The following is a 20,753-nucleotide window of genomic DNA, read 5'->3' as shown; positions in this document are numbered from 1 at the left end:
TTGCTCACAGCAAGACATTGTTGATTGTATGTGAAACCTTTATATGAGTATCAGAGCAACAGTAATGTGTACTGTACTTCATAGTAACTGTTGGGAGACATGAATCATCTTTCAGTGATGATATGGGACATGATCATCGGAGCCATTGAAGTAGAAGAGAGACCATTGTGTGTATCCTGTGTATAAACACATATAATAGCATGGTGGGCGGTTCATGATACATTAAAGACTAGCGTCCTTCCATTGCTCTACATCTCATTGTTACTTTGCTCTCAACTTTCCTCTCACATCGACAGCCACTTATGTCCTTTGCTTGAAAGATGAGATATTTTAATTGTGTTGCATCTGACAATAGCAGTAGTTGTCCTGATGAGAATGCTGAGAGGAGTCTATGCATCTGATCAAACATCATTTGAAAAACTATGCGTGGAATATCTCATTTGGCACAAAGGCACTCTTGACAGATAAATGACTGTGTGTCTCATGAAGTGTGGGAGTATGTTTATTTGCAACTGGAAAAACACTGTCGGGGGGGGCGGGACCTAATTGTTTTCAGTCAAGTTCTGTAGACCTGTAAACTACATTTTAACCAATAACATTAAGGCCTATATTCTTCAAGACAAAAAATATTCTTGGTAATGCTTATTTTACAGCCCATGAATTACCTAGGTATTTACTGGGCAAATAGCAGGTACTTATTAGGTAACTATTTTGATTTCAGAGGTAAGTACTTTGAAACAAGCTGTAAAATGTATTTACATAGTACTTACATGTGGTACTTGCTGATTTTGTTTCATTGTGATAACCACGGAAATCAAAGTAGCTACCTAATAATTACCCAAGTAGCTATGTATTTACCAGTAAATACTAGGTCATTAATGGGGTGTGAAATAAAGCGTTACCATATTTAAAAACTAATTTCATTTAAATCTCATCGCTGCTTGATTTGTGAGTTCATGATTTCAATACTATGATGCAAGTTGATGAATTCAGTTACAGAGTAAAAGTTCACTTTGGAAAAGATGTAAGAGATACTGCTTGTAAGAGTTGATAGAAATAAAAATAAAAAACATGCATACAATTTAAGATAGTCATTCTACTGTTTGTATTAATGTCCCATGTGTAAAAATGCATTATTTAAAAAAGGCAGTGATATGCAACTTGTACACGCATATAGTTTGGTTCTTAAATAGCGTATAATGTTCTTCCATGAAGCACAACACATGTTCCAACGTCTGACTGGTGGTAGGACATGAACATCTATGACGGCCAATTGCATTTAAAGGGAGTACAACTCACCTCGCTGCCCCTGCCCTCACCCTGGCATCACTTACACAGAAACCCCACTACAAATGCAGCCTGCTTTCATTACCGAATCCGGTAATGAACAGGGATGAAGTCCTCTCCCCCCTCCCAACTACCCAGAAAATGGGTATCTGTAAATATCCACAGCAGCTGCAGGCTGTATTTGTAGAAGATTCATTCAATTACTTTGTTCTTTTTCACACTTCGTATGATTATTTTCACAACTTGGGCATAGAGTGGTCAGGTGACGGTCAAAAAAATGCATAATGTTAATCTGGCTAAGGACAAAATGAGTGGCATATTTATTTTGTTTATATGTTCATGTTTAGCTCATGTACCACCAAGTTCTTACTAATTGTTTCAGCGGGCTGTGGAAAAATTTTAATTGGACACTGCAAGTGGCTTTGAGGCATGACTGTGAAGCAGTGCACTTAAGGTCACAAGGACCTCTCCGCAAAAGGGAACATGACGACAGTACAACCGTATGCCTGGTATCGTATCTGATCAACTTTATATCATTTTCATCACAGTAGAAAAATGTAAAAAAAAAAATTGTTTTGGCGTTTTTGTAAACATACACAATAAAATCAGGAAACATAGTTCAAAATATAATAATATAACTGCATAACTGGTTTGCACAGACATGAGTAATTGATCATTGTTTGTCCAAAAACCATCATTCAATTATATAGCTGAACAATAACAATCAATATAAGCAAAAGCAGATTCCTGTCCTCTACTCATTTACATAAATAAGCCTTTCATAAATGTAGGACGTGGATCACGACTTACAAGATCGTTCAAGTTAATCAGCTGAAGGCACCTATAATTAATTAAATTATATAAAAATAAAAATGGTCAATTTTTGATTTCGGAATGTAGTTCACTGTACTCTGGTGCACATGAGCAAAGAGATGACAATGACTTATTAGAAAAGCAATTTTAGAAAAGTAAAAAGGCCCAAAAAATACACACTTCAGTTATTATAAACTGGTTGTCTGGACTGTAACAAAAAAAAATCAAAAGCGCTTCCACGAAACAGACAGTACGGACATGAATTCTGAATTCTTCCCATTATGTATACCACATGATCTTCACTATGGAAATACAGACAGAACATTCCCAGTTTGTCTTTTTGCTGTACATTTTGATTCCCTTTGATTTCATTAGAATGTGCAATAAACAGTTTGAATCATTGTCACTACACACTATTTAACCAGTAAATGATATTCAAAAATACATTTCTGATGATTAGGCATTTCATGCCAGAGAAAAGGTTTGAGGCGGTTTCATGCGAATAATGATGCATGGGATAGATGGTGTATTTTAGTGTAGGTCACAGATAAATGCTCCCGACTTGGTCCTCTCCATTTTTTGGTTGTCAGACTTCAAAAAATGCAGCTCGCACGTATATACAACATTCCCTGAATTGAGCTCTAGTCTTATGTGCGTATATTAGTGATATCACCTGTCTAATATTTGCGAAGTGTAATTTGTAAACACACTTCTTAATTCCCTTTGAAATGCCAATTTCGTCTCTATTATTCTATTTTTAAGATGGGATTCCCCTAATGATAGTCATGTCAAGGTACAGAAAGGAATAATGGAATAAAGTAATATCACAACACTGCATTTAAACCTGGAATTAGGGCTTCAATGGTTTCTGCTTCCAATATAAAGTTGTGCCACACACTGATAACTCTCCCCATATATAGAAGCAGCAGTAATGAATACTTCCCTTTGGCCCAAATGAAAATGTGAAATGATAGATAAATACAGTGCAGTCTAAGTAGCTAGACCGTGGTACAATTGCTGTTCTTTTGGCTCTGTACTGATTAGATTTGGAATTAAATGATGAATATGAGATTAAAATGCAGACTGGTATAATTTAAATCACCTTTTGTACAGTCCCCTCATTTTGGGGGACCAAAAGTAATTGGACAGTTGGCTTCTCAACTGTGTCTGATGAACTCTGTTGTATTCAATCTTAGTGCAGGTATGAGAAAACTTTCAGTAACTCTTCTTGATTTTAGGCTTTTGATTGCCTTTGGAGTCTGTTATAGCATTTGTCAACATGAAGACCTGAGTTGTCCTAATGACAGTCAAGGAAGCTATTATGAGACAAAAAAAAAAAAAAAAAAAAAGAATTTAAGTGCAATGGCTGCATTTTAACCTCATACTCATCATGTCATTACAAATCCAATGAGCTGGAGTACAGACCCAATAGAACTGAAACTGTATGAGCAAATACTTACGGACTGTGCTGTAGAGATAGGTAGATATATGATAGACAGGGATATGCTGACATATTCAGTGTTTAAGATACTATGTTAGTTTACAGTTAAACATTGGAGTGACTGAGGCAGACTGTGTCACAATGACAGCAGCCAATCACATTGTCTTAAGAGTTAGGGGCAGGTCTACAGGGGCAGCGCAGGAGTTCAGCTCCCCAGTCAGGCTAAGCAGGGGATCCCAGTCAGCCTCAGCATTACTCCTCCACAGGAAATTAACTGCTTTGATCTTCACTTGATGGACTCCTGGTCTGAGCTTCCCTCTGAGTCGGGTTCTTCTGTCCCCAGCAGGTCACCAACACAGGACGGATCTGTAAACAGACCAATCGGGGGAGTGGGAAAGGGAGAAGACATACAAGCTATGCTAAAAAAAAGTGGACTGCACCAGAAGTGTGCCTAGTGTTGTAGCTCAACACTGGTCCAGTAGGTAAAAATACAGTTGGGCTGTAGTTCACCATTGGCCCAGTAGTTGGTGATAGATGCTGTAGTTCAGTGCTACTCATGAACTACAACACAAAGCATACCACCACCTAATGCAGTACTAATCAATTCCACGTCCTGTGGGCTACAGTGTCTGCAGGCATTGCTTCAACCTTGCACAACACCCAATTTCACGAATTAGCTTATCTGAACCATGAAGGTTAAATAATTTGTGAAATAAGGTGGTGTAGCGCATGGTAGGACAGGGAGTTGAATAGCGCTGCATTAGGCGGTGGTATACTTTGTATTAACTACTTTTGTAGTTCACAAGGCAATGCAGTACAGAAACCTATAGAATCAGGGCTCAGTAATACTAGACGTACAACAGGTTCTTTGATTATTTATACATAACTATTATATATCCTGATTTGTTCATTCAGATAAATACTGGGAAGGTACAATAAATTGTAACTTCACCATTTATTTTCTATGTCTGGATTGATTGACCACATAAATGACTAAAGACACGGCTTAAAACATATTTGTGATTTTAATTTTCCAGTGTGTTGAATTTACATTGAGGGCTGCAATAAACACCTGGATTACCAATGGTATCAATTCCTTCTGCAGTGGAATTAGTGTCATCACAATCCCTACTGCAGTGGAAGTAGTGTCACCACAATCTCTACCACAGTAGAATTAGTGTCATGCAGTGGAATAGTCATCACAATCTCTACTGCAGCGGAATTAGTGTAATCTCAATCCATACTGCGGTGGAATTAGTGTCATGCAGTGGAAAAGCATAATCACAATCACTACTGCAGTGGAATAAGCATCATCACAAACCCTACTGCAGTGTAATAAGCGTCATCACAATCCCTACTGCAGTGGAATAAGCTTCATCACAATCCCTACAGCAGTGCAAAAAGCTTCATCACAATCCCTATTGCAGTGTGATTACAGTAATAACAGTCCCTACTGCAGTGGGATAAAACTGAGGAAGGATTGAGGATTGCTTTGAGAGTCGGGCTGGGAGTGCTCACCCTCTACCTGTCTGATGACAGGGCCGTTTATCTGCTTCTGCGGAGAGTCTGAAACATAAGGCAGCTCTGCCTCAGGCCCAAACCACACAATCACTGCTGCCACTGCCCATTCATACCTATGGCACAGCATTCAAATGAGCTCTCACATATTCACACAACCATACGGTACATTCACACAAGCTCACACATTCACACACCCATACGGTACATTCACACAAGCTCTCACACATTCACACACAGGCTCTCACATTCACACACACATGCTCACATTCACACACTGCATATTCACACAAGCTATCACACATTCACACACACATTCACACACATGCTCACATTCACACAGTACATTCACACAAGCTATCACACATTCACACACTGTATATTCACACAAGCTATCACACATTCACACACAAGCGCTCACATTCGCACACTCTATATTCACACAAGCTATCACACATTCACAAACCCTGCCCACAGTCACACATTCACTCTCACTCATTCAATCCCAATGAATCTTTCTCTTCTCCAGCCACCAGGGGAGTGCAGTAATAATGGATATTACGTGAGCATTTGTATATGCAGTACATAATACTCTAGTATGCGTGTGTATGTGTGTAAGAATGACTAGAAGTGTAATTGTGTTCGTTGTTTGTTTCTGAATAAATTGCCATGCTCAGAATACTTACATTGCCGGATCCCGATAGGCCAGATGAGGATGGTACACAGGGCAAGTGCAGCCGCAAAGGCCACACCCCCGGTGACAATCACCATGACATTACGGTAGTACCACACGCAGGCCGGGCAGCAGACCTGCGTACTGGGAACAGGCACATGACCTTTCAACTCTTATTCAAAAAACCTGAGATGATACCGCCAAGTGTGCTAGGGTCCAGCAATATATTAACATGTCATAACATTAAATTCACGTTATTTGAAACTATATTTTATTATAGTTATGACCGCCTTTGGATCTTTAAGCTGCACAGTCCCCTCGGTTAGTTAGCCAACTCTGTAGCAGGCATGCATGGTATGCACGGAAACACTGGAGTCCTTGACACCAGTACTCACCAGACAATACCGCATGGTTCCTCTTTAAAAGAAAAAGAAAAAGGCAGTGTGTGGTTACTTCCTCATTCAAAGGCTAGAGATCTGCTTGAGCTGCTCATTAATTGAATGAGGTATGCCAAATTAGAGTTGCAGTTATCTACACTGCCTGTCCAAAAAAAATTGCCATTTGGAATTAAATGAGCAATACTTAAGAGCCTATGATTGAATAACCTATAGACTGCTTTTAATCACTGCTGTGATTAATATGTTTCAGCTGGCGACAATTCATTTAACCCTAACTGATGCAGAGAGTAGCTTATCATTTCTTAAATGACCATGTCTGAAGACATATCCCGTGGGTTGTGGAAAAGATGTTACTGTATCAGAAGGGTAAAATTATCGGCCTGTATCAAGCAAGGAAACCAACAAAGGAGATCTGTCCAAAGCGTGAACCGTCAACTTTGCGGAAGAGATGTGGTGGGAAAAAAAACTTGAACGATTGTGATTGGAGATCACTTAAACGATGGGTGAAGTGGAATCATAAAAAATAGATAGTAGAACTCACGGCTATGTTTAATAGTGAAAGTAAGAGCATTTTTCCACATGCAAAATGCAATTAGAACTCAAAGGACTGGGACTAAACAGCTGTGTGGCCACAAGAAAACCACTTGTTAGTGAGGCAAATCAGAAAAGAGGCTTCAGTTTGCTAGGGAGCATAAAGATTGGACTCTGGAGCAATGGAAAAAGGTCACGTGGTCTGAGATTTACCCTGTTCCACAGCCATCGGGCGTCGGTAAGAATGGGAAGTGCATGAAGCGATGCACCCATCATTCATAGCACCCACTCCGGAAGCACTGTTATGATCTAGGGTTGCTTCAATTGGTCAGGTCAAGGCTCAGCAACGTTATGTGGAGAGTCAGAATAACCTTTCTAGATTTTGGAAGGGTGTCAAGTCCATAAATCATTCTTCATCATTACCAAATTCTATCAACACTCAATCTGGACCTATTACTGATAAAAACATGATATCTGATGCTTTTAACCAGCCTCTATAAATCAATTTTATAGAGGCTGGTAATCTTTTTGAGAACTCAGGCCAGTCCCCAACAAGAGATTGTCTGACCTCAGGGCTAGGTCAACTTCAAAAACTTCATATCCACCAGAGCTCTGTTTACATTTCGGGAATTCACAGTGAACATTGAAACACATAGATGTGAAGAAATCCACTGGGAAGGATCACTTGGTCCCAAACCGTTTGTGTCGCGCAGCTCCAATGATTACACATTTCATAACTCATATTTTTAATTTGTCATTATTGACTGCAACCAGTCAATGGAAAGCTGGTCTTGTTCGTCCATCATTCAAAGGTGTTGATGCCAGTTCAGTAAATAGGTATCAGCTAAATTGTCTTGCCTGGCTAAAATTTTAGAATCACTTGTAAAGTGGCAACTTTGCAGCTTTTCAACTTTGCATAACATTTTGATTTAGGATTTAGGCCTGGCCACAGCACAATTACAGTAACTTCATTGGTTATAAATGACATAGTAACAGCATTGGATAATAAACGAAAATGTGCAGAAATGCCCATCACGACTTTTAAAACCCATGTGGCCAACTTAAACAACAAAAAATTCGACCTAAAACCGGTTCTTATACAGACATAGATCCTGCTTTTCACTTAACAGAAAGAGGATTGTGCAGGCAACAATCCTACCAATGCCTGACTAATGAGATATTCTGAATGGACACGCCACAAGTAGTTGCATGCAGTTTATCATAACATGCTGCACTTTATCAGGGGAGATGGTTTCCGAACACATCATCGTACACTATGTGACTAAGTAGGGTGGCATTCTCTTAATTATAGAAGGAAGCAACATAGCACTTTATTTATTTATAAAGCATTAATTGATAATTGATGTACCTGACCAGGTGTTTCTCTATGAAAAACTTGAGTCACGGTACCAAATCTCAAGATTGGATCACATTAGAGGCACCAAAACCAAAACAAACCTGGGTAGCACAGCTTTTTAGCACATATGCGCCCTATATATGGAATAAATGCCAGGATACACTGAGGCTGGATTGCTTTGTCTCCACTGAATCCTTCAAAAATGTTCTGTTGAACATGATAATGGAAGAGGCCAAATGTACTTGCTTTGAGTGATGACAGTGTTCTACTTGCCCTGAGTAGGCTGACATTTCCATGGCTGCCAAAATAAATATAACCCTTTTTTCAGGAGGATTATATAGACAGCAGGTACCAAATTCATATTTCTCTTATTTACATATTATTTCCATGTTTTAAATGTAATACATTTGGTCTACTCTAGCTGTTAAAAACGTGCACCATTTACATTTCTAAGGTGTATTATTTGCAGTGGACTACTAGGTGAGAAATTGGTTAATGTCTTTTTAAGAAAGCACGCACAGTTTAATAAGAAAAACAACAATGGAGCGACAGTTTTTAATGAATCATTTAAGTATTACTACTTTTTAGACAGTCAGTAGAATCTGGATATATTGTTTCGATCAACAACATTTATTGAACTACTTTGGTGGAAATGTAGAAGAAATACCTTCTTTATTTCATTTCATCAAATCAATCTTGTGACCCATATTTCTATCGTAATACCGTTTATATCATAATATACCACCCCAAAGTTATCAGCACTTATCTGTCATGAAAATAAGTGGATGTAATGTTCAGCACACCACTACAGGGACTGTCTTTGTTTAGCAGACATAAAGACAAGCTGATAATTCACTTTTTCGTCAATTTTGTAAATTCTCCATAACCATACGAAAACGTCTTAAAGTATATATTTCAAAAAATGTATAGAATTTCAATAATTATTTTTACTGTATTATTCCATCCACTTCCGGGAAAACTAAATTTAACAAGATTTGACATCATCGTGTACCAGCGGGCGTGTATTTAGATTAAATGTTTAGATCAATTTTCCGTTCCCCTCTGATCAATATCCTTTTAAGCAGTGGCGCATATTATTCCCCTGAGCTACAGCTCTGCTTCCCCCTCATTTAACGTCAGTTGAATCGAATCCCTGGCCTCTATTGGAAGCTATTGCTGCTCTAACTTCTGTTACAGTTTGTCTGTAAGTATCGAACTTCGCTACATTCGACAACAGCCGAGCCAAATGTAACAAGTGCAATCAAACTTTGATTTTGAGGAAGGTCTGTGTGCAAGGCTGTGTGCAAGCAGTGCAAGGATCAGATTAAAATGAATGAAAAAACAAATTAATGTAGCTAATTTTTGTTTCATCAAAAGGTCTAAGCAAGATAGAAGTGGTGCAGATCTCCTTAACATGGAAGGTTAGCAACCATAGCCAAGCTAACGTTAGTGCTAATGACTGTGAATGAAACTGGCAGTATATCCAGTAACATAGGGCCAACTATGAGGTTGTCGTACCCAACAAAGTTGAATGAATTTAGCAATAAATACCGGTCTAATATTGTGTCAGAGCAGTCGGTCATTTTTGGCAGTCGCTGGATGAATGCATGGCTGAGTGGGTGAGTGAGTGAGCCCCCCTAAAGGCTTTGGGATAGTTCAAACGCTGACTGGGAGGAAACTCACTGGCAGGGGTGTAGCAGCTGGATAATCATCACTCCCACGCCATTGGCCACCTTGTCTGTGAAGCTCATGGCCCCATATACAAAGGCCCCACTTTGCTGCCAAATACAAAAAAGGAGAAAGAAAGGTGACAATTCATTAAACACGATTACATCCCCACAGCTCTTGGGCACTTCAGCAAGGCCCTTAACCCTGCATTGCTCCAGGGGGATTGTCCCCTGCTTAGTATAATCAACTGTAAGTTACTTTGGATAAAACTTTCAACTAAATAACAAATAAAATGTATAGCAAATAAACAAATAAATAAATAAAGAACAGGTCTACCATCTGTTTGTCATTACATTCATTAAACACATGCATTAACATTGTTTATTAATTGCTGCACTTCAATTAATGAAATTAAATAGCTGTACTGTATTACAAGTAGTAAACAATGTCTTAATATTCTGTAATGTTTTCCAACCCATTCTCCCTTAAGTTGTAGTATATTTCAACTTGAGTCAGAGACTACCCCATCAGCGTTTATTCTAGAATATTGCTCAGAATGATAAAAAATGCACTTTCGGATAGCTGAAGAGTTAATGCATTTGATTCCATTGGCTCTTAGAAGCAATTTCATGCCGAAATCTATTTTTAAGCGCTGATAGTAAGTTCCTACCGAATGCTCGCCGATGAGGTCGGCTGTCATGGAGAGGGACATCACCAGGATCGTTGCTGACCCAGTACCCAGCAGCACTGCAGCCCCATAAACCCGCTCTCCCATTTCCTTGTCCAGCAACACCCAGTAGGAAAAGCCCAGGATTAGCAACAGGCCTAAAAAGTAGGTCATCTACATTGGGAAAGATAAAAAGGAAAGCAAATCAATATAGCTTAAGTATGCATATCAACAACTTCAATCAATAAAGCAAATATGCCTCACTATCAATATCCATAGAAGAGATAATAGGGACGTTCATAGCATTCTGTTGATGACACACTTACGCTTCTACCAATCAGCTTGCTGAAGGGCTTCATGGCAAGGGAGGAGATGAATCCACTCATGTACATCACCAGTGGGATGGTGGCGATGAACTTCTGTAAAGGGGGGGGAAGACATCTGCTCTACACCATAACACAACCTGGTCAAACCAGATGCCAACAACAAACAGACTCTTGCAAGTACAGAAACTGCCCCTCCTGCACCACAAGCGCGCCTCCCTCCCTCTCTCTCTCTCTCTCTCTCTCTCTCTCTCTCTCTCTCTCTCATACACAAACTGCCCCTCTTGCCCCACAAGCCTGTCTCCATATCTACTGTACCTTGGGAAGCATCAGAGAGTTGGTGAGGTACATGGAGATGTAGGTCTGGGACAGGTTGACAATCAATCTAGTGGACATATACAGCAAGGCCACCTGGACACAAAGAAAACAAAGATAACATAAATGCTAAGTGTAACCGGGGCAATATTCTGAAGAAACAAAGTGCCCTCCATAATGTTTGGGACAAAGACCCATCATTTATTAAGTAGACAGATTTTAGGGCATTTTAGGGCAATTACTGCAGTGCTTATACACAGCAATGTTATGTAAATGAAAGTAGTCGTGTATCTTGATACATATACTTTGTAGGCAATGACTGCAAGAAGTCTGTGATTCATGAACATCATCAGTGACTGAGTGTCTCCTCTGGTGATGCTCTGCCAGGCCTGTATTGCAGCCATCTTTAGCTCTCGGGCGCTAGACCCCTTAAGTTTTCTCTTCAACATATGAAAGGCATGTTCAATTGGGTTAAGATCTGATTATTGACTTGGCCACTTTGTTGCTTTAACAGTATGTTTGGGATCATTGTCTTGCTATAGAATTAAATGCCAGCCAGGGTTTTGAGGCATTCACTTGAACTTAAACAGATAGGATGTGTCTATACACTTCAGAATTAATTTTGCAACTACCAGCAGTTATCACCAATGAGGATAATTGAGCCAGTACCTTCGGCAGCCATACATGCCCATACCATAACACCCTCACCACCGTGTTTCACAGATGAGGTAGTATGCTTTAGATCTTGGCCATTTCCATACTTTGCTCTTGCCATCACTCTGATAAACGTTAATCTTCATCTCATCTGTCCACAAGACCTTTTTCCAGAACTGTGGTTGCACTTTTAAGTACTTCTTGACAATCTGTAACCTGGCCATCCTGTTTTCCTTGGCCTGCCGGTCCATTTTGCGATTAGTAAGCTCAGTTAATTTTGGTAAGCCTAAGCTTTAGCCATTTTATTCTCGTTTCTCAGTCTCATAATGGCTTCTTTGACTTTCATTGGCACAAATTAGCTCCTCAGGTTGACAAACAGCAATAATAGTTTCCAAAGGTGATCAAAAGACTAGAGGAAAGACTATGTGCTGAGAGCGGTCCTATACCTGCATTAAAGAGGCAATTGCATGCATCTGAGCAAATACAAACACCACACCACATGTGACCGAAACATTATGGTGCCATGAGATGGGGGACTATGTATACACACTGCAGCAATATCTACATGGTGAATCCAAAATGTATAAAAATACCTTTACTAAAATCAGAGAATGTGCACTTTAACTACATGTTAATTGTGTGATTCCAAATCTAAAATTGTGGCAAGTCAAGACATAATGGGTCTTTGTCCCAGACATTATGAAGGGCACTGTACATTCCGCATATTAAAGTATTTACAATTAAAACTTATTTTTGAAGAAGGTCAGCATATGAAAATGAATCCCATAATCGGCACTTAGCTGAATGTAGCCAGACCAAAAACTTTCTGGCCTGTCCGCGATGACTGGAAAACTTGCGTTGGCAAAAAGTCAGCAGAAAGTGAAATGAAACTAGTGCTACACCATACATCAGTTCCACAGAAATTCTCAGTATTGACAGCCCAAAAGGAAGTTGTGAAAGCAGCCATTAAAATATTTACTTAGCCACCCAGCTTTAACCATGACATCATTATTAGCAAACTAATATAAACAAGATGTACGTATCCATGAAGTGCTTTCCAATTTTGCATTAATCATCCTTAGGGATAGACACGATATTCACTCATTTATCAGATTGCGAAATGACATGGTTAACTGAGGAAATTTTTTAAGGAGGTTCTATCAAGATATTACACAGCACATATACAGACTACATGTGATCAGCTTCAGCACACAATTAAGTGTTTTTAATTTCACAGAGATATGGGACACACAGTACACAATCCTACATAGCACACTGCTGGGAGCAACACCATGGTCACAATAAGAATTATAATCACACGGCAGCACATTTAAGATGGAATGCATATCGTAGTCCCGCCAATTACGGGATTCATACAAGACTCACTCTTCCACCGCTGGTTATAATATAGAGACATACGGGTCAGTGACGTTTTAGGTTTCAAAAAGGCAAAAAATGCGATTACCAGTTATTTGTCACATTATTTAGGTAAATTAAACTGTTTATTTCGCATTTTCATACGTGCCTCTCAAGAAAAAAATCAATTTAGGTCATTGTTATGCGTTTCATCAGATCACCCGACAAAATGTCATTTAGCAACATATTTTCTTTTTCCAAATAAAATCTATTTCGTAATAATGTCACATAATAACACAGTGACACTGTCAATAGTCAATGTCACACTATTTACAAATAATACCTACCGAGAAAATTTAAACTTAAACGTATGAAATACATAGCATTTTTCTGTTGCTGTCTCCAATATGGTTGTAATTTTCCAATACAATTCTTATAAAAATGAATCCAAGGGCCCCTGAAGAAACAGGGATCATCAAAAACATTGTCAAAAACATTGTACCATTGAAACATATAGGAGGGGCGGCCCAATGTAATACCCTTTCATGGGGCCCAAAATGTATAGCCATGCCCCTGGCAGGCCCTATACTGACGACTGCTACATGGTACACCTGGCCCTATACTGATGACTGCTACATGGTACACCTGGCCATATACTGATGACTGCTACATGGTACACCTGGCCATATACTGATGACTGCTACATGGTACACCTGGCCCTATACTGATGACTGCTACACGGTGCACCTGGCCCTATACTGATGACTGCTACATGGTACACCTGGCCCTATACTGATGACTGCTACATGGTACACCTGGCCCTATACTGATGACTGCTACACGGTGCACCTGGCCATATACTGATGACTGCTACATGGTACACCTGGCCCTATACTGATGACTGCTACACGGTGCACCTGGCCCGTCTCCTTGCCAGCCTCTCTTCCCTAGCAGCAGGATCTGCCCTAATCTTTGCACAGTAGCGTGCACACCTCTCCTTGTTTGAGAAAGGCATGTTAACAAATATTTAAAAATTGAGAAAAAAAAATTCAGCATTGTGTATTAAGTGGTACATATTGCATAATATGCCAAAATAAATTGACATCACAGAAAAGTAAGCTAAATCCAGCATTGAATGAGTCATTCAGCATTTCCTAACAGGCAACATATTTACAACCATGACCGTGACTTCATTTTTTTACAGGGAACTAAGTGTTTTAAAAATATATAACTTCATGTATACTTTCTTGACATGTCACTGATGACATGCAAACTTGTGACAAGAATCAGATGACATGTCACATAACTAGCATGTGATCGTATTTGTGTTTGGGGACAAAGGTATGTGAGATATTTAATGCTTCTAAAGGGGTATTATCAGGACACTTAAAATGTTTCCAAATGGTATAGTTTATGATTTAGTGTTTTAAAAGGTTTTCTATACTGATTTTAGGTGGACAGCGTGTTGCTGAATGACATTTTTGCACTTCAGTGTTAACAAAGAAAATCACTGAATTTATTATTGTTAAATACAATTATTTATTGGGGTCAGAGGTGAATGACTTAAAACAATATTTAAACAAATTTTAAAAAACATATGAGAGTAACAGCTTGGGAACACAGAAATTGAGGCATCTCGTCTTTGACCCACGTACAAAGGTATGTGTAGAATAGTAACACCCGATACAGAAGTGATTCTGACATCACAAGGTGGTCTTACCTGGTAGAAGGCAGGCTCCTTCAGCCAGTGTTTCCACCTCAGCAGTTGAGTGGGCGGGGCAGAATCAGGGTGTACAATCAGGGGCTGGCGCTCCCCGGCGTCAGACTCCTCTGGCCGCTGGCCCTTCTCTCGGGTGCCCAAATGGAATAGCAGGGAGAACACAGCCCCAATGCCAAGCACTATCAGGGCCAGATTCTAAGGATGACCAGAAAACTTTACATTACATTACAGTTATTTACCTGACGCATTTATCCAAAGCGACTTACAGTTGATTATACTAAGCAGGGGACAAACCCCCCTGGAGCAAAGTGGCTTTAAAGGCCTTGCTCAAGGGCCCAACAGCTGCACAGATTTTATCGTGGCTACACAGGAGCTTGAACCACCAACATCCCAGTTATGCATCTGAGCTATTAGGCTGCAAGCTGCCCCAAGATGTTCTACTGAGGGAGAGGACCAGGAAAGGCACAGTCTACACTCCATTTTCACAGAGGCCCTTATGAGAAGCTATTTTAAAATGTATAGTCTTTCTCAGCCTTTCATCCTTTTTGCAATGGACATTTACATTGCTGTTGTAAAAATCTTACCACATAAACACATGACAATGATAAGGGAGACACTCATCTGAACAACCACCAATCTGTAGCACCCACTTGGGTGACGCGCACAGCAGACATTTTGTGCCAAAACGCTCATCAGCGGAACTTGACTTGATTCAATCTAAATCCTTCCTGACTGACAAACTTCTTCCTGACCCTGAACGTCATCCTTCCTGAATGACAAATTTCATCCTGACTCACAAATTCTTCTGGAGTGCAGCCCACACATATCTACACCATCAACACGACCGCCCTCCCACCAGCCTCAGCTGCTACAGGGCACTTCTCACCCTGAACACGGGGATGTCGAAGCGGCCCAGGTTGTCGTTGATGGAGGGGTCTGCACCCTGTTGGAAGTGGAAAAGTAGCCAGGCCACCGCGTACACCGTGACGTTGGCGACCACTGTGAACGCGTACCTACGCGGGTTCGAGGAGGGAAAGGAACCTTGTGAAAAATGTGAGTTCAACACAGGACTGCAAGAGATGAGCAAAACACTCAACACTGAACAAATAAGCCAACAGTAGAACCTAGATATACCCATATAGTGCATGGCACTCTGTATAACATAAAATGAAAGCAATTCATTTTACATTACATTTTAGTCATTTAGCAGACACTTTTAATCCTCAACAAGTGAAAAGCGTCAAAAACACCATTCTGCGCCATTCCAAGCGGCAGCCAGGGGGGCAGTACCTGTATGCAGTGAGCTCCACCTTGGCATGCTGGCAGGAAACCAGTTCGGGGATGAGTGACAGGTGGGAGATCTGAGTGGCAGCCCAGCCGAACTGGAAGATGACGATGAAGGGGATGAAGTAGGTGATCCCCACCCACTGCGGAGTGTACTCATCGCAGCCCAGGCATGGGCTGAAGATGAAGGGAAAGGAGATCAACACGCTGACCGTTCCTGAAAGAGACGTGAGACACCATCGTTTCAGTTATCCAAGGGTGAGAGATTCCAGTTGCTGAAGAGCTGATTATTAAACTTGCAGCTCCTGCCCGCCGTAACTGGAAAGTACCCAGTGGAGAAGCAGACTGCATTTGTCTCCAACATTATATGATAAAAATGCATTAACAAAGCCAGAATTCAGAACCTCTTGAGATACACTAATAGTCAGCTGACTGGCGTCTTTAACATTCACTTGTTTGCAAATGATATGCAGCTAGTGTTACTGAATACATTTTGTGGTGTTGACTTAAAAAAACTACTAGAGCAAAGAGAGAAACTACAACAGAAAGAGGCAGGAAGTACAGAAGAGAACACCCATGCACACCTGCCATGTCAACCGACTGAGTCATGCACCAATGCGTTGTTTCACTTCCTGTTACTTCCTCATTACAAGTCTGTAATGGCAAAGGATGGCTGTGCTGTATTCTCCAGATACAGTACTGCATTACAACAACCTTGTCATCTTGCACATTTTTACTTTCAAAATTTTTTAGAAAATTTCTAAAGTGCAGGAATATAAATTAAATAATTTATGGAAAAATATTTCCCCTTACTTTTTAAAAGAATGCTTTTGATTAAGAATGAGGAAGCTGTCCTTCAAAAAACAGACACACACAAGTAGAAGCATTGTTTTGCTACAGGCGAATTCCATGCAGAAGTGATCGTGATAACTTTGATATAAAATGACACATTCTCCAGACATTGGGCCTCATGCAAGAATCACTTGTAAAGAGTGATTTAAGAGAACTTGGCGCGTTCACTAATTTTCACATATTTAGATTTTTTTTCCTTAGGAACAAGGAGGGAATAACAGAAAGTTTATTGTTCTGTTTTGGCAACATCAACACGTCCCTAATTCTTGTTAATCTCAATGGCCATCTTTCCAACGGAACCTAGCTAAAGTACCGTAAATAATTATATTAGACAATTTAATTTAGGATTTCTGAAGTTTGTTGAATCCAACATGGCACGCTCGGACCAGCCCTTCATGCCAAAAAAGTTTATGAATAAGAATAAGAAATGTATGATAAGAATACAAAAATGTTCCTGCAAGAGGGGCGTTGAGTCAGTAATACAAATTATTAGTACATAATTGTACCAGAAACAAATAATGATGCCGATGAATTTTGCCCAAAAATATGTAAATAGTTCTATTGAGAAAGTAGGGTTATTGTTTAATCTGTTGCAGAACAGAATACACAGAAATTTTACATATTTGAACAGTATTCTTCAGTTGCCAGTTTTCAGGTTCCAAAATACCTTCTGTCAACAGTGAGGAGTGAGAAGTCCCAAAAGCAGTGCACTTGAGTTCGCAGAGTTGAATCATCTTTAAAGCACTTTACTTATTAACTCCAGAGAAACTATGAAACCTACCTATGAAAAAACTATTTTCGTCCCTCATTTTTGTTCCTGTAGTCAGCACATTCAAAATATCTATATGCATATCTCCTGCTTTTTTCACCTCTCAGGGTGTATGTATATTAAGCTATTGTTAATTGTACAGGCCACACCTTATATGAGAGGAAGTTTGTACTGGGCCGAGGGGAGAGGCTGCAGTTCACTGTGCACCAAAGCCACCATGCACCTTGTTGACTATGTACAACGGTACTATTCAACAAATACTGTATATGGGTTAGTAAAGATCAGTAATGCTCACCTTCAGTACAGCAAAGCAAGGAGGCCATACAAGGATGTTATGTGAACAACACATGTAACACAATTCAGGAACAGCAATAATATTTTCTAATCGAATGTATCATCGCGGTGTCATATTATAAAACATAAAACACAAAAAAAAATCATTTCCTTAGGCTTACTGATTTAGAATACAGTATTTTTATATTTATTAAAAAATATCTTTGAATGTAACAATGCAATTATTTTTCTTTTCTTTTTATGTTCTTCATCGACCCTGTGGGGTCATTTGCCTTTTGGATTTGACCCATCGCCAAGGGAATAACTCCAGAGGCCAGTGCCCTGATCAAGGGCAACGGAAGGAGTGAAGTAACCTATATCTGTCTTTCAGTGTGGGAAGAAAGCAGAGTACCCAAAGGGAAATGGAAGGAGTGTACAGTACCTAACCTGACATGTATGTCTTTTGGTGTGGGAAGACATTGGAGTGGTGGGAGGAGACCCACTCGAATAAGGGGAGAACATGCAAACTCCATGAATAGATGACTTGAACTCAGAACCTCCTTCTTGCAGGCAACAATCCAGTGCTTTTATGCTGAAACTTTATTTTCACTCAAAACAGCCTTTTTCTCAATTTGACGAATTTAGGAAAGTAGTGGACAACTGCACTACTTGTTCTTTTGCATTTTCCACATAATTCTGGACCAAACTGCTCATCACAGCATAATCCTGTGTTTTCTGACTAATGCTGTCATGAGGTACAATACCACAATCTGGAGAATGCTTTACTGTTGATTCAATTACTTTCGTTTTACATTCTGCCTTTAACAATATTGCATTTCAAACTAAATGGAAAACCCCTAACGTTTCTGCAATGTACACGCTATTTATAAACTAAACAGTTTTTATAAAACAATATACCCATGTACATTTGAATCTGGCTAACAATATTCAGTGCTTATGTACTCACCCACTAAATGCCATGTCTTCCTCTTGCCATATGTCCCGCAACCTGATGTCTGGTCCGACTCATAGCCGATGAGAGGGGTGCAAATACCGTCCGCAATTTGCCCCGCAAGTAGTAACACCCCCGCATATACGTTCTGGAACCCGAGTACCGAGTGGTAATATATCAACAGGTAGGTGAACCACATAGAGGCGCATAAGTCGTTCAAAAAGTGTCCCACGGCATAACTCAACAGCCTAGGCAAGGGTAAATTCTGCCCTTCTGCCATAGCTTCGGAATCCTTTTAATGCGGTTGCAGCTGGATGGGGTTATACTTTTTCCTTATACTAGCAACACAATAAATATCCCTTTTTAGCCAGGTATCTCTTTCTACCCCGTAACATTTGCTGGATATTTATGAGGCTGGCTACGTAGCTAGTAACAAACTAACTGACATATCAGAAAGCATTAGCTAGCAGAAGATGTTTTTTTTAAACAAACATCCAGAAACATGATGCCATTTGAGGTTGCGAATCCCGAAAACAATGTAAACTGAATGGAAAATGCATTTCAGTAACGCTAGATTGACTTAGACTGTTCACGATCAGCTGACTGACTAGAAGTCCTAAAACAATAACCTTAGCTAGCTAACAACCTGCAAACAGCGTAGTAGCCTATAGCTGATTTAGTACGATCGTTTAATCTTTAACTTCCCACGCAAGCTACCAATCGATTTTGCTCGTTAAAGTAAAACGCTGAAATACATCCATGTGTGATAAAATTTTACTACGGATTGTAGTGATAAGAGGACTACCTAGTCGTGTCATGTCTATTCACATAACAGCCAGTCAGCTGATGAACACATCTTTTAGAATCAGAATGAAGCTAGCGACAATAAGGATTTCCGTGAAGGTCAGAACATTTCAAAATAAAAGTCCCAACGATAAAACCAGTATTATATAATAGAATTAAGCGATAATCCATCATTTTCTGAAAAAATATAAACTGTTCTATTTTAACAATACTCAAAGCCTTACAACTTAAACTTTGAACATAGACATTGTAAAACTATTCATTTTATTTCATAAGAATAATAGTATTATCATTATAGCATAAACAATATTATCCTCATAGTAAATAATGTCTTCCTTTTTCATTCCGTTTTTTTAAATATAATTTAAATTGGCACAATAACATCATGACATTTTTAAATGAAGAAATAAAAATGAAATGCTCCCATTGCTTTTAAGAATGAATACAATTTTAAAATGAGAGTAATTTAAAATGCATCACATCAACCACTCTGTGGAAAGGTTGTAACATTATCTATGCAATTTAAAGGAATTTTTGCACTTTGTGCCGGATCTAGGTGTGTGGATCACTGCGTTCAACCAGCAGAAGGTGGAAGGATACATGTGTGTTCAGCAGTTATAGTTCCAACCATCTAACTTATTTTTTCCCCTGCAAGTGTATTTCAAATACACATGATACCACATGTAAATAAGATGGCTTTGGAGTTGCAAAGTTGTAAGGTGTATTTCTTAGGTTAGCTAGGCCAGTGACTTCTATAGGTTTCAAGTTTTTATACTAAGCTACCATGTTATGCTAACATGGAAACCGAGCCAGTGAATGCACAAAAATGAAAATTAAATCGAACATCTGGGTAAGGCAGAAAAAAAATATATATTATAAAAATATATTTCCCAAAATGTTGGTGTATTCCTGTAAATCAAATAAACATCATGCAAATGTGGTTAGGTATTCGTGAAAATGTGACTGTGGTTTGGCAAAGAGAATTAGAATGTATTAGTACAGATTTACAGGCAGCACGGATGGTGCAGTGAGTAGCACTACCACCTCACAGCAAAGAGGTCCTGGGTTTGAATTCTGGTCGGCTGGGGCCTCTCTGTG

At 39.5% G+C, this 20,753-nt stretch overlaps 1 protein-coding gene across 2 annotated transcripts; it reads right to left on the bottom strand.

Moving 5' to 3' along the window:
- Positions 1 to 1,790: 1,790 nt before the first annotated feature.
- Positions 1,791 to 19,697, bottom strand: LOC133129634 (major facilitator superfamily domain-containing protein 12-like). Of its 2 annotated transcripts, XM_061243853.1 has the most exons (11): positions 18,867 to 19,697; positions 16,012 to 16,222; positions 15,608 to 15,734; positions 14,722 to 14,916; positions 10,995 to 11,087; positions 10,680 to 10,772; positions 10,357 to 10,527; positions 9,702 to 9,796; positions 5,746 to 5,876; positions 5,060 to 5,107; positions 1,791 to 3,907 (listed from the first exon to the last, which is right to left on the bottom strand). In XM_061243853.1, the coding sequence occupies exons 1-11, from the start codon at positions 19,129 to 19,131 to the stop codon at positions 3,828 to 3,830; spliced, it is 1,509 nt and encodes a 502-aa protein (XP_061099837.1). In that variant the 5' UTR covers positions 19,132 to 19,697; the 3' UTR covers positions 1,791 to 3,827. The 2 variants fall into 2 exon arrangements, with proteins under 2 accessions (XP_061099837.1, XP_061099838.1); XM_061243854.1 differs by lacking the exon at positions 5,060 to 5,107.
- Positions 19,698 to 20,753: the final 1,056 nt, after the last annotated feature.

The sequence above is a fragment of the Conger conger genome, chromosome 5 (assembly GCF_963514075.1).
Source record: "Conger conger chromosome 5, fConCon1.1, whole genome shotgun sequence".
Lineage (NCBI taxonomy): Eukaryota > Metazoa > Chordata > Actinopteri > Anguilliformes > Congridae > Conger > Conger conger.
Note: the sequence above shows the minus strand (reverse complement) of the source record. Positions and strands in the feature narration are given on the sequence as shown.

Excerpts from the sequence above, each read along its gene's own strand:
- LOC133129634 (XM_061243853.1), bottom strand. The coding sequence starts at position 19,131 with ATGGCAGAAGGGCAGAATTTACCCTTGCCTAGGCTGTTGAGTTATGCC. Across the intron at positions 11,088-14,721 it reads AGGAGCCTGCCTTCTACCAG|GTGGCCTTGCTGTATATGTC; the intron begins GTAAGACCACCT and ends CTTTGTGTCCAG. Across the intron at positions 3,908-5,059 it reads TGTCATCAGACAGGTAGAGG|ATCCGTCCTGTGTTGGTGAC; the intron begins GTGAGCACTCCC and ends GTCTGTTTACAG.